The sequence below is a fragment of the Molothrus aeneus genome, chromosome 30 (assembly GCF_037042795.1).
Source record: "Molothrus aeneus isolate 106 chromosome 30, BPBGC_Maene_1.0, whole genome shotgun sequence".
Taxonomy (NCBI): Eukaryota; Metazoa; Chordata; class Aves; order Passeriformes; family Icteridae; genus Molothrus; species Molothrus aeneus.
Window position 1 is genome coordinate 1,529,291 of NC_089675.1, and position 23,117 is coordinate 1,552,407.

General features: G+C 52.8%; 2 protein-coding genes across 2 annotated transcripts in view; one reads left to right on the plus strand and one right to left on the minus strand.

The window, feature by feature from the left end:
- The first annotated feature begins 1,059 nt into the window (after positions 1–1,059).
- SLC39A5 (solute carrier family 39 member 5) lies at positions 1,060–6,602 on the plus strand. Its single transcript, XM_066567562.1, has 9 exons — positions 1,060–1,470; positions 1,631–1,971; positions 2,154–2,307; positions 2,394–2,568; positions 3,212–3,381; positions 3,848–4,415; positions 4,821–4,901; positions 4,994–5,184; positions 5,575–6,602. The coding sequence occupies exons 1-9, from the start codon at positions 1,060–1,062 to the stop codon at positions 5,713–5,715; spliced, it is 2,232 nt and encodes a 743-aa protein (XP_066423659.1). The 3' UTR covers positions 5,716–6,602.
- Positions 6,603–14,876: 8,274 nt separating this feature from the next.
- Positions 14,877–23,117, minus strand: part of ANKRD52 (ankyrin repeat domain 52) — a 33,069-nt gene continuing 24,828 nt past the window's right edge. The window contains exons 22-29 of the mRNA XM_066567598.1: positions 22,424–22,511; positions 21,583–21,666; positions 19,975–20,120; positions 17,299–17,381; positions 16,366–16,448; positions 15,908–15,999; positions 15,171–15,318; positions 14,877–15,047 (exon numbers count right to left, since the gene is read on the minus strand). Of these exons, the coding sequence (XP_066423695.1) occupies positions 14,957–15,047; positions 15,171–15,318; positions 15,908–15,999; positions 16,366–16,448; positions 17,299–17,381; positions 19,975–20,120; positions 21,583–21,666; positions 22,424–22,511 (815 nt within the window). The 3' untranslated portion in view covers positions 14,877–14,956. The remainder of the gene's footprint in view (positions 15,048–15,170; positions 15,319–15,907; positions 16,000–16,365; positions 16,449–17,298; positions 17,382–19,974; positions 20,121–21,582; positions 21,667–22,423; positions 22,512–23,117) is intronic.

Below are 23,117 nucleotides of genomic sequence, written 5' to 3' on the forward strand. Positions count from 1 at the left end.
CCCCCCCGGTGCTGGGGTGGGTGGGGGGGCTGGGGGGTCCCGAGGGTTTCATTTTTTTATTTTTTATATTTATTTTTTATATTTTTTATCTCCGTCCCGGTGAAACATTAACTCCCCCTAAACCCCGCGCCCGTTGCAAAACCTCGCCTCAAGGACGAGGGTCACCCGCTGTGTGTCCCCCCTCCGCCCCTTTGTGGTCTCTGTGACCCCCAAATCCCACCCCAAACCCCGCCGGGGGGGGGGCGCAACAACCGCGAAACCCCCAAATCCCCCCAAATTCCCCCCAAATCCCCCCAAATCCCCCCAAATTCCCCCCAAATCCCCCTCCTCGCGGTGTCCCCGGTGCCGCCGCACGTGTCCCGGTGCCGCCGCCTGTCGCTTTCCCCACGCTCGGGCGACATCGCAGGGACCCCCCCGCGCTGGGGTGACCCCAAAATCGCTCTGTCCCCCCCCCTCCTTGTGCTCCCTGTGACCCCCAAATTCCACCCCAAACCCCCCCCGAGGGGGGCGCAACAACCGCGTACCCCCAAATCCCAAATCCCCCCAAATCCTCCCCAAATCCCCCCCAAATTCCACCCCAAACCCCCCCCCGAGGGGGGCGCAACAACCGCGTACCCCCCAATCAACTCCAAACCCCCCCAAATCCCCCCCAAATCCCCCTGCTCGGGGTGTCCCCGGTGCCACCGCACGTGTCCCTGGAGGTGACCCTGCTGCCTCCTGTCGCTTTCCCCACGCTCGGGCCGCATCGGACAGACCCCCCCGCTTTGCGGTGACCCCAAAATCGCTCTGTCCCCCCCTCCTTGTGGTCCCCGTGACCCCCAAATTCCACAGGGCTGGCGGGGAGGGGCCACAACAACCGCGTCCCCCCCCTAAATCCCCAATCCCCCTGCTCGGGGTGTCCCCGGTGCCACCGCACGTGTCCCGGGAGGTGACCCTGCTGCCTCCTGTCGCTTTCCCCACGCTCGGGCCGCATCGGACAGACCCCCCCGCTTTGGGGTGACCCCAAAATCGCTCTGTCCCCCCCCCTTTTCCCCAGCTCCAGCCGCGGGATCCGACCCCATGAGCCGCCCTGGGCTCCTCCTGGCCCCGGCGCTGGCGCTGCTGGTTCTGGGGGCCGGGGGGGCTCCGAGCACCGCGGGGACCCCGGGGCGGCTCCCGGAGGACGCGGAGCAGGAGCACGGCTACTACCTCCGGCAGCTGTTCGGGGCGTACGGCGAGAACGGAACGCTGCCCTCCGAGGGGCTGGCACGGCTGCTGGGCAGCCTCGGGCTGGGCAGGGTGCAGGTGGTGCAGATCCAGCATGAGGAGCTCGGCCACGGCCACGTCAGCCACCTGGACCTGCTGGAGGTGCAGCAGGACAAGCACCGGCACCGGCACCCGCTGTGGGAGCACGGCGGGGAAGCGGCTCCGAGCACCGGCGGACCCCTCAGGTACCGGTGGGACCCGTCAGATACCGGTGGGACCCTTCAGGTACCGGGGGAACCCTCAGATACCCGAGGGAACCCCTCAGATACCGGGGGGACCCCTCAGGTACCCGTGGGACCCTTCAGGTACCGGTGGGACCCGTCAGATACCGGGGGGACCCCTCAGGTACCCGTGGGACCCTTCAGGTACCGGTGGGACCCCTCAGGTACCGATGGGACCCCTCAGGTACCGGGGGGTTCCATCCCCGAGGGGCTGCGCTGGGCAAGGCGGGGGGGCTCAGCGCAGGAACGGGAACGGGAACGGGAACGGGGACGGGAACGGGAACGGGAACGGGGAGGAGAATGGGGAACGGGAACGAGAGCGGGGAACAGGGACGGAGATGGGGAGGAGGATGGGGACAGGGAGGGGAACGGGAACCGGGAACGGGGACGGGGACGGGAACGGGAACGGGAACTGGGAGGGGAATGGGAACCGGAACGGGGACGGGAACGGGAACGAGAGCGGGGAACGGGGACGGAGATGGGGAGGGGAACAGGAACGGGAACGGTTACGGGGGACGGGGAGGAGAACGGGAACGGGGACGGGGACGGGGATGGGGACGGGAACGGGAGTGACGAAAGGTAACAGGAATGGGGACGGGAACGGGGATGGAAACGAGAACGGGGACGGGAACGGGAATGGGACCAGAGATGTCGATCCGTTGACCTCAGCACCCCGATTTCCCGCAGCCCCCCGCCCTCCCAGCCGCCGAGCTGGCCCCAGGCGGTGCCCACCGAGCCCCCCGGTGCCGCGGGGGTCCCCCGGGAGTACCGACCCAGCCTCAGCCTGCTGGGGAGGGTGCTGGGCTTGGAGCACTCCAGCGCCGACCACCCGCACGATGATGTGAGAGGGGACGGGGGGGTCGCGCTGCGCCGCGTCCCGGGGGTCTGGGGGACCCCCCCAGCTCAGCTGGAGCCCCCCGCCCGCAGTGCCTGAACGTGACGCAGCTGCTGGGGAATTTCGGGCTGGATTCGGTGGCGCAGCTGACACCGGAGCAGTTCACGCTGCTCTGCCCGGCGCTGCTCTACCAGATCGACAGCCGCGTCTGCATCCGGCACCGCGATGAGGTGACGCTGCCTCCCCCGGGGGGGGCCCTCTGGCCAGGTAACCCCAGCCCGGGGCTCCGAGCCGGGCCCCGGCCCCGCCTCACTCGTCCCTGGGGTCCCCCGTCCCCGTTATGAGGTGGGGGAGTCCATCCCTGCACCCCCAAGGCGCCCCCGTTCCCCCATCCCTGTGTCCCCCCTGGCCCCCCATTCCCGATCCTGGGGTCTCCATTCCTGGGGTTCTTGTCCCTAAATCCCTGCGGTCCCCATCCCTGGGGTCCCTATTACCACATTCCTGGACTCTAAATCCCTGGGGTCTTCATGCCTGGGGCCCCCATTCTCCCGTCCCTGAGTTCCCCATCCCAGGGTCCTCATTCCCACATCCGTGGGGTCCCCATTTCTGGGGATCCCCATTCCCTCATCCCTGGGGTCTCTGTCCCTAAATCCCTGGGGTCTCCATGTTTGGGGTTCCCATCCCTGGGACCCCCATTCCCCCACCCTTGGAATCCCCATCCCTGGGGTCTCTGTCCCTAAATCCCTGGGACCTTCATCCCTGGGACCCCAATTCCCCCATCCCGGGGTCTCCCATCCCCACATCCCCGGGGTCCCCATCCCTGGGCTCCCCACCCCTGGATCCCCATCCCCACCTCCCCAAGCGCCCTCTGGGTGCCCGGTTCGGGCCGTGCCCCTGACGGTGCCCGCAGCTCTGGGCTGGGCGCTGCTGGCCGTGCTCTCGGTGAGTCTCCCGTCCGTCCTGGCCGTGCTGCTGCTCCCGCTGCGCGCCCGCGGCTCCTTCCGCTCCGTCCTGGCCTTCCTGGTGGCGCTGGCCGTGGGGACGCTCTGCGGGGACGCGCTGCTGCACCTCTGGCCGCACGTAGGTCCCGCCCTGGGGGTGGCACCGGGGGCCCAACCCTAACCCTGTCCCAAACCCTAACCCTGACCCTAACCCTGACCCTAACCCTGACCCTGACCCTAACCCTAACCCTGACCCTAACGTCTTCCCCCTGTCCTTGTGCGCCTCTCCTCCCGCCGTACCCATCTCTATCCCAATCCCAATCCCCGTTCCCCGTTCCCCGTTCCCGCTCCCATCCCCATCCCGTTCCCGTTCCCTTTTCCGTTCCCGTTCCCATCCCCATCCCCATCTCCGTTCCCGTTCCTGCTCCCGTTCCACTCCCCGTTCCCGTGTCCATCCCCATCCCCATCCCCGTTCCCCTTCCCCTTCCCATCCCCGTTCCTGTTCCCGTTCTCGTTCCCATCCCCGCTCTCGCTCCCGCTCCCGCTCCCGTTCCCGTTCCCGTTCCCGTTCCCGTTCCCATCCTCGTTCCCCGCCCGGTGTCCAGGCGCAGGGGAGGCACCCGGAGGTTCCGGGGGACCCGAGCCCGGCGGTGCTGCAGGGGCTGGCGGTGCTGGGGGGCATCTACGCGCTCTTCGTGCTGGAGCTGCTCCTGGCGATGCTGCGGCGCCGCCGGGAGGCCACGGTGAGAGCGGCGGGCACCGGGAGGGCACCGGGAGGGCACCGGGCGGGCACCGGGGCCGGCTCCGCACACGACGCCTCCGTTTTCCCCAGGGACGCCCCCATGGAGAGACCCCCGACCTGGCACCGTCACGGGCAGGTACGACCCCCCCGCACCCCTCCGCGGACCCCCGGGACCGGCCCCGGCAGCCACCGGAGCCCCGGCAGCCACCGGAGCCCCGGCACGCACCGGAACCGGCGCGTCCGTCCCGCCGCAGGGACCGAGCTGCGGCCGCTGGCGGCACCGGAGGCGGAGCTGGAGCCGAGACCCCCGGGACCCCCCCACGGGCACTCGCACGGCCCCGCGCTGCCCCCCGGGCCCGGCGCCGCCGACATCGTGTGGATGGTGGTGCTGGGGGACGGCGTGCACAACCTGAGCGACGGGCTGGCCATCGGTGCGACCGGGAACGGCAGCGGAACGGGAAACGGGGCACGGGGACGGGGATGGGAACGGGGACGGGAGAGGGAACGGGAACGGGGATAGGGACGGGAACGGGAACAGGAACGGGAACGGGAGCGGGAGTGGGAACGGAAACGGGGATGGGGACGGGAACGGGCACGGGAAAGGGGACGGGCAGGGGGACGGGAGCGGGGACGGGGATGGGGATGGAGATGGAGGAGAGGTGCACAAGGACAGGGGGAAAATATTTCCTCAGGGACAGAAGGATGCTGGGGACAGGGGGACAGGGCTGCATTGGGACAGGGGGACAGGGGACAAGGGGACAGGGGGACAGGGCTGCCCGGTGATCCAGGGACAGGGACAGGGGCACAGCGGACCAGGACCCCTCTCCCTCCCGCAGGAGCCGCCTTCTCCCACAGCCTCTCCAGCGGGCTCAGCACAGCCCTGGCCGTGCTCTGCCACGAGCTGCCCCACGAGCTGGGTGAGTCCCTGTGTCCCTCCCTGTCCCCTCCCCGAGCTGGGGACCCCCTTGGTGCCACCCCCCGGTGCCACCCCCCCCAATGCCACCCACAGGTGACCTGGCGGTGCTGCTGCGGGCGGGCACGGCCCCGCGCTCCCTCCTGCTCCTCAACCTCCTCTCGGCGCTGCTCTCCTGCCTGGGGGTGGTGGCCGGGGTCGCCCTGGGCCACAGCGGGACCCCCCTCGCCCCCTGGCTCCTCACGGCCACCGCCGGCATCTTCCTCTACGTGGCCCTGGCCGACATGGTAAGGGGGGGTTTGGGGGGGGTCTGGGGGGTCTCACAAGGGATTTGGGGGTGTCCGGGGGTCTCACAAGGGGTTTGAGGGTGTTCGGGGGGCTCTGGGGGTGTCCTGGGGTGTCACGGAGGGTTTGGGGGTGTCCAGGGGTCTCAAAAGCAGTTTGGGGGTGTCCGGGGGTCTCACGGAGGGTTTGGGGGTGTCCGGGGGTCTCATGGGGAGTCTGGGGGTGTCCTGGGAGGGTCTGGGGGGGTTTGAGGGTGTCCGGGGGGATCTGAGGGGATTGGGGATGTCTGGGGGTCTCATGGGGGGTCTGAGGGGTTTGGGGGTGTCCGGGGATCTCACGGTGTTCTGGGGGTGTCCCGGGGGTCTCACGGAGCCCCCCCTGCCCTTCCCCAGCTCCCCGAGGCTCTGCGAGGCTCTGGCGAGGGCACCTGGAGCCGTTTCGTGCTGCAGAACGCGGGGTTCCTGCTGGGCGCTGGCATCATGCTGGGCATCGCCCTGGCCGAGGGGCACCTGCGCTCCTGGCTGCAGCCCTGAGGCACCCCCGGGACCCTCCCCAGGCTTGGATTTTCCCCCCCCGGGGGGATCCGCGGTGCCGGAGGAGCCTCGGGGAGGGGACTCGGGGTCCCCTCGTGGTCCCCCGGGGGTCACAGGCGGCTCCGGGGCTGGGTCCGAACCCCCTGAATTCGAAACCCCCCCGGGAGGAGCTGAACCCAAACCCTCCTGAATCCAAAACCTCCGAGGAGCTGAATCCAAACCCTCCTGAATCCAAAACCTCCGAGGAGCTGAATCTGAACCCTCCTGAATCCAAAACCTCCGAGGAGCTGAACCCAAATCCTCCTGAATCCAAAACCCCCGAGGAGCCGAATCTGAACCCTCCTGAATTCCAGAAGGGCTGAATCCAAACCCTCCTGGACCTGAACCCCCCCCCGGGAGGAGCCGAATCCGGACCCTCCTGAATCTGAACCTTCCTGAATTCCAGAGGGGCTGAATCCAAACCCTCCTGAACCCAAAACCCTCCCGAGGAGCTGAATCCGAAGCCCCCTGGGAGGGGCTGAATCCGAACCTTCCTGAATTCCGGAGGAGCCAAATCCGAACCCCCTGAATTCCAGAGGGGCTGAATCCGAACCCTCCTGAATCCGAACCTTCCTGAATTCTGGAGGAGCTGAATCCGAACCCTCCTGAACCCGAACGCCCCCATCCCCCTGGAGGAGCCGAATCTGAACCTTCCTGAACCCAAAATCCCTCGGGAGGAGCCGAATCCGGACCCTCCCGAACCCGGCCCCGCCCCGGGAGGAGCTGAGGAAGGGGAAGGACCCCCGAGCACGAGAGGCTGAATAAACAGAATTGAGCCAGAGCTGCAATAAAACCAGGATTTGGTCACAGTTACAGGGTAGAAATAGATAAATTCTGAATGGTTTTGACTTTGTTTTGTTTTGGTGTTTTTTTTTTCCCCAGGATTTTGGGACCATTCAGGATTCTGGGATCCCCCGAGGGGGTTCTGGGACCCCTCAGGGAGTTCTGGGACCCCTCAAGGTTTTGGGACCCCTCAAGATTTTGGGACCCCTCAAGGTCTTGGGAACCCCTCAAAATTCTGGGACTCCCCAATGTTTTGGGACCCCTCACGATTCTGGGACCCCTCAGGGAGGTCTGGGACCCCTCAAAGTTCTGGGACCCTTCAAGATTCTGGGACCCCTTGGGGGGGGTCTGAGACCCCTCAAGGTTTTGGGATCCCTCAAAGTCCTGGGACCCCTCAAGGTTCTGGGACCCCCCAAGCTTTTGGGACCCCTCAAGATTTTGGGACCCCTCAGGATTTTGGGAGCCCTCAAGGTTTTGAGACCCCTCAAGATTCTGGGACCCTCAGGGCAATCTGGGACCCCTCAAAATTCTGGGACCTCTCAAGGGTCCCAGGTGTTAAAGGGGTTTTGGAACCCCTTAAGTCTCTGGGATCCCTCAAGATTTTGGGACCCTTCCAGATTATGGGACCCCCCGAGATTTTGGGACCTCTCAAGGTTTTGGGACCCCTCAAAGTTCTGAGACCCTCGGGGGGTCCAGGACCCCTCCATCCTCTCCTCCTTTGTCCATCCCTGACCCATTCCCGAGGCTCATCCTGGGGCAGAACCCCCAAAATTCCCCAAACCCAACCCAGAGCTGCAAAACCCAGCAGATTTTGTGCAAACCACGAAGAATTTGGCTCAGAAAAGGCAAAAAAAGGAGCAGGAGGAAGAACCAGACTCTGCAAAGCTCCAGAGGAACTCGGGAGGAGCAGCAAGAACCCCCCCAAAATCCCCAAAATCCCCAAAATCACCACAACCAAAACTTTCCATGCGAAGTTTCCTTTATTTATTTTCAAGTTGACAGAGAACAATATCGATAACGACTGGGTCGAGTAAGGCTATTTTCCTTTTTTTTTTTTTTTAATGATTTTTTTTGTTTTTTTTTTTTGTTATTTTTTTAACATCCCCCCCCCCCCATCTTTTTGTCCCCCCTGCATGAGAGGAGGAGGAGGAGGAGGAGGAGGACGAGGCCCGGACGAGACACGGACCAGCACAAGGAGGAGTTGGCTACCTGACAGGTGATGATGAGGTTTTTTTTTGTATATTTATTTTTTTTTAAATTTTTTTGTCTTTTTTTTTTGGTTTTTTTTTTTTTTGTTTTTTTGTTTTGTCCTGTCGGCATCAAAGGAACATTTATGTGCATAAAATACAGAGGTGCAGCATTGACACGGAGGATATTAAAGACACAGAGTTGCTACAGATGCCTTAGAGACGTTTTCCCCCCCATCCCCTCCAGCCTCACCCCACAATTTCAAGGATTTTAGGGCAGCTCCAGAGCTCCCCTCGATGTTTTGGGTGAACCTCGGCTTTTTTTTTTTTATGATTTTTAAATAAATGTTGTGATTTTTTGTTGTTTTTTTTTTTTTTACTACATTTCCTTTCACTGCCGAGCCCAGAAAATTCCAGCCAGGAGGATTGAACAGCTCCTTGTGTCCTTGGAGAAAAAGAAAGAAAAGGAAGGAAAAAGGGGGGAAAAAAGGAAAAAAAAAAGGACAAAAAAAAGCCTGAACTGAGGAATCCACGTGTCCGTGCCAGGATGGACAGGAAGGGGTTGGGTTTTTATCCTTTGGTTTCTCACTGAAGGCAAAGGTGGGATCCCACCCCGACATTCCCACCCCACAGAACATCGGGATAAAATCAAGGAATAATTGTAACAATAATTAAAAAAAAAAAAAAAAGAAAGAGAAAAGGTTCTTTCTGGGGTCTCTGCTTTTGTAGGTTTGGGGTTTTCCTTGTTCCTCCCCGTGCTGGGAATTGGGATCTGCACGGAGCTCCCCAAAAACGGGATCAAAATTCAAAGTGATTCCACATTTTTGGAGAGATTTTTTTGTGTGTGTGGTTTTTTGTTGTTTTTTTTTTTGCTTGGCTTTTTAGTGCTACGTTGTTTTTTTATGAATTTTTTATTTTTTATTTTTTTGATCTGCCGGATTCCAGCCCCGGGATGTGGCCGGGGGTGGGGGGGGGGCTGGGGCTGCTCCTGTGGGAATGGGGAGGGAATGGGAAAAGTGGGAGAGGAAAAGGGAGGGGAAAGGGAGGGGAAAGGGAGGGAAAAGGGAGGGAAAAGGGAGGGGAAAGGGAGGGAGAGAAAGGGAAAGGAGAAGGGAGGAGAGAGGGAAGGGAATGGGGAAGGGAGAGGGAAAGGAAAGAGGTGAGAGGGAGGGGAAAGGGAGGGAGAGGGAAGGGAAAAGGTGGGAGAGAGGAGGAGAAGGGAGAGGGAGGGAAAAGAGGGGAGAGAGGATGGGAAAGGAGGAGGGAGAGAAGAGGAGGAGGAAGGAGAGAGGGAGGGAATGGGAAGGGAGAGGGAGGGAAGGGGGAAAAGGGATGGGAGTGAGGGGGGAGAGGGATGGGCAGGGAAAAGGGGAGGGAGAGGAGGAGGAGGAAGAAAACGGGTGGGGAAGGGATGGGAGAGGGGTGGGACAGGGACCGGACAGGGGGACAGGGACAGGAGAGGGACACGGGGACAGGGACGGGATAGGTGGAAGGGGACATGGGGACAGGGACAGGACATGGGGACAGGAGGGGGACATGGGGACGGGGATGGGACATGGGACAGGGATGGGACATGGGGACAGGGATGGGACACGGGGACAGGGATGGGACATGGGGACAGGGATGGGACACGGGGACGCTTCTTTACCAACCCGAAATTCCCATGGCCCAGCAGTGGCCCCGGGGCTGTCCCTGGGCTATCCTGGGATATCCCAAACTGTCCCTGGGCTGTCCCTGTCTATCCCAGGCTATCCTGGACTGTCCCAGGGCTATCCCAGGTCACCCCAGTCTATCCCAGTCTATCCCTGGGCTATCCCATTCTGTCCTGGTGCTGTCCCCGCTGTCCTTGGGCTATCCCAGACTGTCCCCCTGTCTGTCCCCCTGTCTGTCCCCTGTCTGTCCCCCTGTCTGTCCCCCTGTCTGTCCCCTCTCTGTCCCCATGCTGTCCCCTCTCTGTCCCCCTGTCTGTCCCCTCTCTGTCCCCATGCTGTCCCCTCTCTGTCCCCTGTCTGTCCCCATGCTGTCCCCCTGTCTGTCCCCTGTCTGTCCCCTGTCTGTCCCCATGCTGTCCCCTGTCTGTCCCCTGTCTGTCCCCTCTCTGTCCCCTGTCTGTCCCCCTGTCTGTCCCCTCTCTGTCCCCTGTCTGTCCCCCTGTCTGTCCCCTCTCTGTCCCCCTGTCTGTCCCGGTACATTCAGTGTTTGTCGCAGGGTCTATGGCTCAGGGGGCGGCGCCCCTCGCTCGGGCAATGGCAGTGCAAAAACACCCGGGGGACTCTGAAATGTCCATTTTTTGTTTTGTTTTTTTTGTTTTGTTTTTGTGCTGTTGGGTTATTTTTTTTTTTAATTTTTTTTAATTCCTTCTTTTTTAATTTTTTTTTAAATAACATTTTTCTTTTTTTTTTTCTTCCTCTCTCTCTCTCTCTCTCTCTCTCAAAACCACAACTTCCCTTTGTCCATTCATTCCCTAAAAATGAACTTTTTTTTTTTCTGGATTTTTTTTTTTTGTTTTTTTTCCTCTTTTTTCATCTTTCTCTCTTTTAAATTCCAACTGAAAAAATAAAGCCAAAGACACTCTCACCTCCCTCTTGCTGCTCTCTATCCCGTGGGATGCTAAAGGGAATCCAGACTCATGCTTTTTTTAACAAAAGTGCTTATTACTCGAAGCAAGTGCTTTGGACCAAAGGGTGGGAGAGAAACTTCCATTTTTTTGGGGTTTTTTAATGTTATTTTTTTTATCCAGAAGGTCGGGAAAAGAAATCTGACTGTTCCAAACCAATGAATGGGATGAAAGCGAAAGAAATTTCGTTGGCTTTGGCATAAAGGGATGAAAAATTTGGGATTTTTTGGGGGGGAAAGGGCAGCGGAAGTTTCCCTCCATCCCTTTTTTTTTTTTTTGTTTTTTTTTCTGTTTTTTTTTCTTTTTTAAACAAGCACCGGGGTAGGGGGGGAAAAAACCATCACCCAAAAAAAAAAAAAAAAAAAAAAATTATTTCATTAAAAAAAAAAAAATCATCCAATCTCGTTTAGCAAAATAAATGCAATTAATTATTACCAAACACTTTGATTATTACTTAAATTGTCAAGCTGTGCTGTCAACAAGAACGATACAGAATTAAAGGAGAACAAGACTGGGACACCCCAAAAAAAAAGGCCACAAAATTCTCCCCCCCTTTTTTCCCCACCCCTTTTTCCCCTCTCCCCTCTCCCCTCTGGGATGCGCTGCTGGAACCTCCTTTCCCTTCATTATTAGAATAATTAATTAATAATAATAATAAATATTATTATTAATTAATATTTTTTCATATTATTTTAAATTTTTTATTTTATTTTTCAAGGGGTGGGGAAGCCCTTTTTGGAGGTGGCATTGATTGTCTCTGAGCAGAGGTGACACTTTGGGGACAAGGCCAGCAGGGAGGGGTGGGCTTCCTCCTCAGAGCAAAAAATAAAAAAAAAAAACCCAAAAAATCAAAATATTACCCCAAAAATAACCTCAAAATTAAGAAAAGCAGAGTTTTCCATGTGCTGGTAAAAAAAAAAAAAAAAAAAGGGGATGGTGACAAATCCTCTCCTTGCCATGGGGACACCAAAGGAGGGCAGGGATGGATTCCATGGAAATGGGAAAATTCCCAGCCTGGAAATGTGGGAATCCGACAAAAATCCCCCCCAAAAATCCCCCCAAAAATCCTCCAAAAAATCCCAAAAAAATCCTCCAAAAAATCCCAAAAAATCCTCCAAAAAATCCCAAAAAATCCCCCCAAAATCCCCAAATCCTGGCAGGGTTCAGGGCTTTGGGAGAGGGGGATTGAGGGAATTTCTGCTAGAAAATGTAAACATTTCTCTCTGGTTTTGTTTTATTTTTAATTTATTTTTTTTTCCAGTTCTCCTCCATAGAATATTGAAAAGGATCTTGCAAAATAAAGGAAAAAGAGATTTCAAAAATAAAGGAGGAAAAAAGCTAAAAAAGCTTCCAAAAAAAAGGGGGAAATGTTATGAGAAAAGGGAAAAGGAGATTGCAAAAATAAAAAGAGAAAAGGATCTTTTAAAATAAGGGAAAGAATCTTCCCTAAAAAGGGAAAGGATCTTTCAAAAAAAGGAAAAAAAATTCAAAAAAAAGAGGAAAAATATAAAAAAAAAGATTTAAAAAAAAGGAAAAGATTAAAAAAAGGAAAAAAATATTTAAAAAAAGGAAAAATATTTCAAAAAAAAAAAGGGAAAATGGGAAAATTATTTTTTAAAAAAGGAAAATTATTTAAAAAAAAGGAAAAAGATGTTCTGAACAAAGGAAAAGGATCTTTCAAAATAAGATAAAGGATCTTTCAAAAGAAGGAAAAAATTCTTTTAAAAGAAGGCAAAAATTCTTTTAAAAGAAGGCAAAAGTTCTTTTAAAGAAGGATAAAGTTCTTGAAAAAATGAATAAAGTTATTTTAAAAAAAGGGGAAAGGATTTTTCAAAAAAAAAGAGATTTTTTTGTGATTTTTTTTGTGGTTTTTTTGATTCAAGTTTCGAGTTCATTCTGGTTCTGAGCTGAGGTATCCGGTGCAAAAAAAGGGGCAGAATTTCCTTTTGGGATGGGGGGGAGCAGGGAGGGGTTTTTATCCCAAAAAAAAGGGAAAATTCCTCAAATCCTGCCCCTCTCAAGTGCCTGGGGCTCCCCCAGGGTGGATTTTGTTGAGTGCTTGGGGATGGGGGAGCCCTGAAGGAAAAATGTGCTTTTCACCCAAAGGCCAAGACTGAAAACTTCATATTTGGTTTGAAAAAGTTTGGCTTTGGTTCAAAAATAAAACAGAAATAAAAATAAAAGAGCAGTGCCAGGGGATCCCCTCCCCAAACCTTCATCTCCAAATGGTTGAAAAAGGGAAGGAAAAGTAACAAAAAAAAAAAAAAAAATTGGGATTTTGGTTCTAGAAATGCCCTTTTTGCTATGGGGTGAGGAGCTTGGAGATTCCTGAAATTCCCCAAATTCCTGAAATTCCTGGAATTTCGCTGCTCCTTCCTCTCTGCATCCCCTCTTTGGCTTGAACAGACTCGTGGGAAGGAGGGAAAATTGGGTTTTGTTTTTTTTTTTTGATGTTGTTACAGTAATTCAGAAGGAAAAATTAAAATTTAAAAAAAAAACCCCAACAGTGCAAAATTCTTCGAACTTGCAGCATAACCAGGATTTGCAAAAAAAAAAAAAAAAGAAAATTCAAATGAAAAATGAGAAAAAAAAAACCCAAAACAAACAAAGATCCCATTCACGTCCACAAAATCTGCCAGGATGCTGCAAAAAACAAAAAAAAAACCCAAAAAATCAACACAGGGTTGTGAAAAAGGACTTGCAAGTGCATTTGTTTCCTTAGGAAAGGCTAAAATGTTGAATTAGAATTTTTTTTAATGGTTTTTGTTGGTTTTTTTTAAAGGTAAATGCTCATTTTTTTATAAATAATTCTCTTTTTTTAAAGAAAAAAAAAAATAAACAATCAACCAAGCAAGCAACCAACACTGACTCTCTCATGGAAAATGGCCACACAAACCAAGGGGGGAAAAAAAAAAGCGATTTTTAAGAGGTGAGAAATTGGTAAAAAACGGGGAAAAAAACCCTAAAAAAATGAAAAACCAACAGAATCCCTAAAGTGCCTGGTGTGGGGAGGAGGCTCCAGTGGGGCACCCGTTTTATTTTCCCTAAAATGAGCTGCCAAAGGGTTTTTAGTGTGCCAGGTACAGTAGATTTGGGTTTTTTCAAGTGTTTTTGTTTTGGGGGGGGGCACGAGGAGAGGAGAGGGGAGATTTTCCCACCCTGGCTGGACATAAATCCCCAAATCCCCAAATAATTCCCAAATTCCCACCCTGGCCCAAGAGTTCGGGTTTGTTGTTGATCCCAGCTGAGCACATGGGGGGGGTGGAAATGGGAGGAAATTCCTGGAGGGAAATGCTGGGGGTGAAATGAAAAGCAAAATGGAATTTTGTTCCATTGGGAAGGGAGCAAAAATTCTGGGAAGGGAAATAAAAATGTTGGGAGGGAAAGAAACAAAAAATTTGGGAAGGAAACAGAAAGATCGGGAATGAAACATTGGGAATGGAACATTGGGAATGAAACAAAAAATGTTGGGAAGGAAACAAAACTCTGGGAATGAAACAAAAACTTTGGGAAGGAAATGTTGGGAGTGAAACAAAAATATTGGGAAGGAAACGCCGGGAATGAAACAAAAGCCCTGGGAATTAAACAGTAACACTGGGAATGAAACAAAAATGTTGTGAGTGAAACAAAAACCCTGGGAAGGAAACAAAAACATTGGGAATGAAACATAAAACAGCAGGAATGAAACAGCAGGAATGAAACAAAGATGCCAGGAGGGAAACAAAAACCCTGGGAAGGAAACAAAAGCACTGGGGAGGAAATGGCTCCCATCAAACCCGAAGGGAAAAATCCAACAGAACCTGCCTTGTGCCAGCCCAAATCCTGCTTTTTCCACCCCAGGAATGTGCCAGCCCAAATTCTGCCCCTTCCAGCTCCTGCCCAGTCAGAAAGGGCATGGGAGATGTGCCAGCCCAAATCCTGCCAGCCAGGGAGGCTTGGGAAGGTACCAGGAATGTGCCAGCCCAAATTCTGCCCCTTCCAGCTCCTGGCAGCCCAAACCCTGCTCCTTCCATGCCAGGAATGTGCCAGCCCAAATCCTGCCAGCCAGGGAGGGTTGGGAGGGTACCAGGAATGTGCCAGCCCAAATCCTGCCCCGCCAACCCCTGCCCATCCAGGCTGGGCACAGGGAATGGGACTGGGGATGTGCCAGCCCAAATCCTGCCCCTTCCACCTCCTGGCAGCCCAAATCCTGCCCCTCCACCTCCTGCCATCCAGGTTGGGCACAGGGAATGGGACTGGGGATGTGCCAGCCCAAATCCTGCCCCTGCAGCCCCTGCTGTCCAGGCTGGGCACAGGGAATGGGACTGGGGATGTGCCAGCCCAAATCCTGCCCTTCCACCTCCTGGCAGCCCAAATCCTGCCCTTCCACCTCCTGCCATCCAGGCTGGGCACAGAGAACGAGCCTGGCATCGCTCTGACCCCAATGGATCCACACAAACCCCGAACTCTCGGCCTCACCCTCCCCACCCACCCTCACCCCCACCCGCCCCACGCTGGGCCCGCCCGGTCTTGTTCTCCTTTAAAGTGCCCTATATTTATAGAATTTCTAAATAAATAGAATAAAGATATCAGGTCACCCGTGGCCGGGGGAGGGAGGAGGAGGAGGAGGAGGAGGTCACTCCGAGTAGCAGCCGTCCAGGCCGATGGCGCTGTGGCGTTCCTTGGAGTAGGGGCAGGAGGAGCCGTTCGGGAGGGCCCCGCACGCCGGCACCGGCACCGGGAGGGCCCCGCGGGCCGGCACCGGGAGGGCCCCGCAGGTCGGCACCGGCAGGGCCCCGCAGGCCGGCACCGGCACCGGGAGGGCCCCGCAGGCCGCTGCCGCCGCCGCCTTGGCCGCGATGCCGCAGTTCGTGAGGAGGCTGAGGCTGAAGGAGCCGAGCGCGTCCTTGGGCGGGAAAGGCTTCATGGTGGAGAGGATCAGTGCCAGGCAGTCGGCAACGTCCTTGTTGGGGGCGCACGCCAGGGCTGGGGTGTGACCTGAGGGAACCAGGGAACTGTGAGGGGTGAGCGGGGTGTGGGGTTGTAGGATGGGGTTCTGAGGGTGTGGGATTAGGGGATTGTGGGATGTGGGGTCATGGGATGGAGTGTGGAGTTCTGAGGGTGTGGGATTGAGGGATGGAGTTTGGGGACACGGGGTTGTGGGATGGAGTGTGGGGTTCTGGGGGTGTGAGGTCGTGGGATGGGGTGTGGGGTTGTGGGGTTGTGGAATGGGGTGTGGGGACACGGGGTTTCGGAACGGGGTGTGGGGTGGGTTGGGAGGGGTCTGAAAGGTCCTTGGTCCTGCTGGTGTGGGCAGGGGACACCAGAGCAAAGCACGGGAATCATGGAATGGTTTGGGTTGGGAGGGATCTTGAATTCCATCTCGTCCCTCTGGGGGATGTGGTGTGGGATTGTGGGGTGGTGGGGCTGTGGGGTTGTGGGGTATGGGATGGGGTGAGGCAGGGTGCTCTGGGGGGCTGTGGCTGAGCCCTCCCCGGGCTCTGGGCGCTCCCCAGGGCTGCTGCAGCCCCACAGGAGCCCCGGGGTGCACACAATCACTCACACTCACACTCACACTCACACTCACCTTCTTCATCCACAGCCAGCACGGTGGCCCCGCGGCTGAGCAGGGCCTGCACCACCGAGGCCAGGCCGTTCCGCGCCGCGATGTGCAGGGGCCTGGCGAGGGGGAAAATATCGTTACAGCCCCTAAATACCACCCCAAAATCCACCCTAAATACCACCCCAAAATCCTACCCCTAAATCCCGCCCCTAAATCCCACCCTAAATCCCACCACAAAATCCCACCCCAAAACCCCACAGAACCCCCCGTGCCAACACTTTTGAGTGGGTTCAAGGGCGGGCTCACCTGTTCACACAATTCCCAGTTCCCCCCATTCCCCAGTTCCCCCCATTCCCCAGTTGCCCCATTCCCCTCATTCCCAGTTTCCCCCCATTCCCCATTTTTCCCCATTCCCAGTTCCCCCCATTCCCAGTTCTCCCAGTTCTCCCAGTTCCCCCATTCCCAGCTGTGCAAACACTCACATCTGCAGAGCACTGTTACTTGCATTGATAAGGCCAAGGTCTTGGGTTTCCCCCAGGATCAACAAGGCACACTTTTCATGGCCCTGGGGACAGAGGGACATTCAGGGTAGGAGAACCATCCCCTGAACCTGTCCTGCTCCCCCAGGTCACCCTGGCACCTGCTGGAGCTCCACCTTCCCCTCCTCGGCGTGGACAGAGTGACCATAAGGCTCTGGGTGCCACCATGGGATGGACAAAGTGACCACAAGGCTCTGGGTGCCACCATGGATTGGACAAAGTGACCACCATGGGTTGGCAGTGACCACCATGGGTCGGACAAAGTGACCACAAGGCTCTGGGTGCCACCATGGCTTGGACAAAGTGACCACTATGGGTTGGACAAAGTGACCACAAGGCTCTGGGTGCCACCATGGGTTGGACAAAGTGACTACAAACCTCTGGGTGCCACCATGGGTTGGGAGTGACCATCATGGAATGGACAAAGTGACCACCACGGGTTGGACAAAGTGACCACAAGGCTCTGGGTGCCACCATGGCTTGGACAAAGTGACTACAAACCTCTGGGTGCCACCATGGGTTGGGAGTGACCATCATGGAATGGACAAAGTGACCACCACGGGTTGGACAAAGTGACCACAAGGCTCTGGGTGCCACCATGGAGTGGTTTGGGGTTGGAAGTGACCACAAAAATCACCTCATTCCCACCCCTCTGCCATGGACAAAGTGACCACAAGGCTCTGGGTGCCACCATGGCTTGGACAAAGTGACCACAAACCTCTGGGTGCCACCAGGGGTTGGGAGTGACCATCATGGAATGGACAAAGTGACCACCACGGGTTGGACAAAGTGACCACAAGGCTCTGGGTGCCACCATGGCCCAGGAGGACACCCAGGTGTCCCAGAGGTGCCACCCAGGCCAGCCCCATGTCCCACCTTGCTGCAGGCCAGGTGAAGAGCTGTGTTCTTGTTGACATCCAGCACAGTAATATTTGCTTTTGCTTGGAACAGCAGGAACTCTGCAAGGAGGAGGAGGAGGAGGAGGAGGAGGAGAACTGGTGAGGAAGAGGCAAAAAATGTCCCCAATGCCTGCCAGGAGAGGGGACAGCTCTGGGAGGAGCAGCACCCTGATGCCTTGGGTTTTTATATATATTTTTTTATATTTTATATATTTTATATATTTATTTTTCAGATTTTGTGCTGCTTTAGGCTGTACTTGTGAGATTCATGGTGTGGTGACTCAGGTTTTAGCTGCTGTGAGATTGTAACATGGATAAGAAATAATAAACAGCTGGATCTGAATGGGAAATAGCATAACACAGGTAAGAAATGATAAATATCTGAGTCTGAATATGAAATATTGTAATACAGATAAATAATAAACAGCTGAGTCTGAATATGAGCTATTGTAACATAGATATAATAAACACCTGAGTCTGAATGTGAAATATGGAAGATGGACAAGAAAAAATAAATATTTGTGTCTGAATGTGAAATATTCTAAACACAGGTAAGAAATAATAAACAGCTGAGTCTGAACATGAAATATCTAACAAGGATATAATAAACAGCTGATTTGAATGGGAAATATCAAATATAGCTAAATAATAAACAGCTGAATCTGAATGGGAACTATGGTAATATAGATAAGAAATGATAAACAGCTGAGTCTGAGTGTGAACTATCCTAACACAGGTAAGAAATAATAAACAGCTGAGTCTGAACATGAAATATTTTAACATAAATAAAAACCAGCTGAGTCTGAATGTGAACTATTGTAATATAGATAAGAAGCAACAAACAGCTGAGTCTGAACATGAAATATCTGACATAGATAAATAAGAAACAGCTGAGTGTGAATGTGAAATTGAATGTGAAATATCCTAACACGGATAAGAAATAATAAACAGCTGAGTCTGAATGTGAAATACTTAACACAGATATAATAAACACCTAAGTCTGAATGTGAAATATTCTAACACAGATAAATAATAAACAGCTGAGTGTGAATATGAACTATTGCAGTATAATAAACAGCTGAGTGTGAATATGAACTATTGCAATATAATAAACACCTGAGTCTGAGCATGAACTCTCATCCCAAGAGCTTCACTCCCTGGCCAGCAGCAGAATCCCAAACCCCTCAGTACCCACCCAGTGCCATCATCGGTACCCACCCAGTGCCACCCAGTGCCCGTTCTGTACCCACCCAGTGCCACCATCGGTACCCACCCAGTGCCACCATGTGCCCATTCTCCAATGCCACCCTCAGTACCCACCCAGTGCCACCCTCAGTACCCACCCAGTGCCACCGTGTGCCCGTTCTGTACCCACCCAGTGCCCGTTCTGTACCCACCCAGTGCCACCCTCAGTACCCACCCAGTGCCACCGTGTGCCCGTTCTCCAATGGCACCATTGGTACCCACCCAGTGCCGCCGTGTGCCCGTTCTCTGATGATGCCATCCTCAGTACCCACCCAGTGCCACCCTCAGTACCCACCCAGTGCCGCCGTGTGCCCGTTCTGTACCCACCCCATGCCACCATCGGTACCCACCCAGTGCCACCATGTGCCCATTCTCCAATGCCACCCTCAGTACCCACCCAGTGCCACCCTCAGTACCCACCCAGTGCCACCGTGTGCCCGTTCTGTACCCACCCAGTGCCCGTTCTGTACCCACCCAGTGCCACCCTCAGTACCCACCCAGTGCCACCGTGTGCCCGTTCTCCAATGGCACCATTGGTACCCACCCAGTGCCGCCGTGTGCCCGTTCTCTGATGATGCCATCCTCAGTACCCACCCAGTGCCACCCTCAGTACCCACCCAGTGCCGCCGTGTGCCCGTTCTGTACCCACCCCATGCCACCATCGGTACCCACCCAGTGCCACCATGTGCCCGTTCTGTACCCACCCAGTGCCGCCGTGTGCCCGTTCTCTGATGCCACCCTCAGTACCCACCCAGTGCCACCGTGTGCCCGTTCTGTACCCACCCAGTGCCCGTTCTGTACCCACCCAGTGCCACCCTCAGTACCCACCCAGTGCCACCATGTGCCCGTTCTGTACCCACCCAGTGCCCGTTCTGTACCCACCCAGTGCCACCCTCAGTACCCACCCAGTGCCACCGTGTGCCCGTTCTCCAATGGCACCATTGGTACCCACCCAGTGCCACCGTGTGCCCATTCTGTACCCACCCAGTGCCACCCTCAGTACCCACCCAGTGCCGCCGTGTGCCCGTTCTGTACCCACCCCATGCCACCCTCAGTACCCACCCAGTGCCACCGTGTGCCCATTCTGTACCCACACAGTGCCACCATCGGTACCCACCCAGTGCCGCCGTGTGCCCATTCTGTACCCACACAGTGCCACCCTCAGTACCCACCCAGTGCCGCCGTGTGCCCGTTCTCCAATGCCACCATTGGTACCCACCCAGTGCCACCGTGTGCCCATTCTGTACCCACCCAGTGCCGCCATCAGTACCCACCCAGTGCCCATTCTGTACCCACCCAGTGCCCGTTCTGTACCCACCCAGTGCCGCCATGTGCCCGTTCTCTGATGCCACCATCAGTACCCACCCAGTGCCCATTCTGTACCACCCAGTGCCCGTTCTGTACCCACCCAGTGCCGCCGTGTGCCCGTTCTCCGATGCCACCATCAGGGGGGTCCTGCCCATTTTGTCGGCCGAGTCCACCTGGGCCTGGTGGCGCAGCAGCAGCTGTAAACCACGGACGTTGTCTGCGAAGGCAGCAGCGTGAAGGGGGGTCCTGGGGGGCAAAATCCACCAAAATCCACTCAGGGCCAGGCCAGGACAGGGGGGGATAAATCTGGGTGGGGGTGGTGATGCTTAAAGACTTAGCTTTTAAATTTTCATAAAATTCCAATTTTTTGAGTTCATATTTTCATAACGTTCATATTTTTATTTAATATTTTTTAATACTCATGGTTTTATTTTTTATTTTATTTTATTTTATTTTATTTTATTTTATTTTATTTTATTTTATTTCATTTTATTTTATTTTACTTTAGTTTAGTTTAGTTTAGTTTAGTTTAGTTTAGTTTTTAAAATTTCATACATTTCATATTTTCTCAGTAGGGAGATACTTACAGATTTAGCTTTTATATTTTCATAATATTCCTAATTTTGAGTTAGTATTTTCATAATATTCATATTTTTATTTAATCCTTTTAAAATCCTCTTCATTTTATTTTATTTTATTTTATCTTTTAAAATTTCATACGTTTCATATTTTCTCAGTAGGGAGATACTTAAAGATTTAGCTTTTATATTTTCATAATATTCCTAATTTTGAGTTAGTATTTTCATAATATTCATATTTTTATTTAATCCTTTTAAAATCCTCTTCATTTTATTTTATTTTATTTTATTTTTTTAAATTTCATACATTTCACATTTTCTCAGTAGGGAGATTCTTAAAGATTTAGCTTTTATATTTTCATAATATTTCTATTTTTAATTTCATATTATTCATACTGTAGCCCTTGGCCAGGATCTTACACTGCCTAAAGTGAATCCTTTTAATAAATACAAAATTTAATCTGTTAATTCTCTCTGGCTCTGTTCCAGGAGCCTCCCAAGGCACCACCTACAGCCTCAGGGCTTGAAAAGCATAAATAAATTTAAAAAAAAAATTATACTTATTATCAATAAGTATAATAAATAATAAGTAAATGTAGAAGATATATTTATATTATATATAGTTATAATAGATTTATATTATATTATATTATATTATATTATATTATATTATATTATATTATATTATATTATATTATATTATATTATATTATATTATATTATATTATATTATATTATATTACATTATATTACATTATATTACATTATATTACATTATATTACATTATATTTAAGTTTAAAATTGTGTCCAAAACTTGTGACTCTGAGTCCATCTTGGGTGTAGCCCTGCTGGGCTCTTTTCATAAATACACAATCCTTATAATAATAATTAAATAATCAAATACATCATTAATAAGTTAATATCAAGAGAGTAGATCTAAGAAATTAAGACATTAAAATTCCTAATAAATTAATAATAAATAATTAAAATACTTTTAATAACTACACAAGCCTTATAATAATAATTAAATAATTAATATTATTAATATTTTTAAAGTAAATTTAATACATTAGCGTTATTAACTAATTAATTAATAATTAATAATTAAAATACACAATTTAATGCTCACCTTCCTTTGGCATCTCTGCTATTAACAATCTTGGCACCCAATGCTTCCACCAGCATTTCAGCAGTGCCGTCCTGGTTGTTAATTCTGAGAATGGGAGGAGAAGGGAGGTCAAGGAAGGGCTGGGCAGATATTTGGGGTAAAACTCCCCTTTTTTGGGGGCTCCAAGGCCTGGAATTGTTGGGATTATTTTTAGGTAAAATTCCCCTTTTAGGGGCTCCAAGGCCTGGAGATATTTGGGGTGAAATTCCCCTTTTAGGGGCTCCAAGGCCCGGAATTATTGGAATTATTTTTGGGGTAAAATTCCCCTTTCAGCCCATCCCAGGTGCTCCAAGGCCTGGAATTATTGGAATTATTTTTAGGTAAAATTCCCCTTTCAGCCCATCCCAGAGGTTCAAAGGCTTGGAGATATTTGGGGTAAAATTCCCCTTTTGGGGGCTCCAAGGCCTGGAATTATTGGAATTATTTTTTGGTCTAAAATTCCCTTTTTCAGCCCGTTTCAGGGGCTCCAAAGCCCAGAATTATTTTGGGGTAAAATTCTCCTTTCAGCCCATCCCAGGTGCTCCAAGGCCTGGAATTATTTGAATTTTTTTGGGAGGTAAAATTCCCCTTTTGGGGGCTCCACGGCCTGGAATTATTAAAATTATTTTTGGGGTAAAATTCCCCTTTCAGCCCATCCCAGGTGCTCCAAGGCCTGGAATTATTTGAATTATTTTGGGAGGTAAAATTCCCCTTTTGGGGGCTCCAAGGCCCGGAATTATTGGAATTATTTATGGGGTAAAATTCCCCTTTCAGCCCATTTCAGGGACCCCAAAGCCCAGAATTATTTTGGGGTGTCACTTACACTGCACAGTGCAATGGAGTAAAGGGGTTTCCTTCTAGGTATGCAAACGGGTTGTGTTCAAGTAACAATTCAAGACAATCTTCGTGCCCTGAGGAGACAGCAACAGCAGCTGGAGCAGCTTTTCCCAAAATCCCAAAAATCCCAAAAATCCCAAAATCCTGGAAAATCCCCCCCAGATCATCCAATCCTAACTGGGAGTGACCCCAAACCCTGAGTGCCACGTCCAGTCCTTCTCTGGTCACCTCAGGGATGGGGACACCAAACGTCCCTGGGCAGCTCCAAAGCCTGACCACCTTTCATTCCTCCTGATGTCCACCCTGAACTTCTCCTGGAGGAACTTGGGGCCATTTCCTCTCGTTCTGGTGTCCCCTGGGAGCAGATTTTGATCCCACCCGGCTCCACTCTCCCATCAGGGAGTTTTGGGGTGGAAATTCCCCCCTGAGCCTCCTGTTCTCCGGGCAGCTCCAAAGCCTGACCACCTTTTATTCCTCCTCATGTCCACCCTGACCCTCTCCTGGAGGAACTTGGGGCTGTTCCTTCTCCACTTTGTGTTCATGGGAGCAGATCCTGACCCTGTTGTCCCATCAGGGAGTTTTGGGGTGGAAATTCCCCTCTGAGCCTCCTGTTCTCCAAGCAGTTCCAAAGCCTGACCACCTTTTACTCCTCCTCATGTGCACCCTGACGCTCTCCTGGA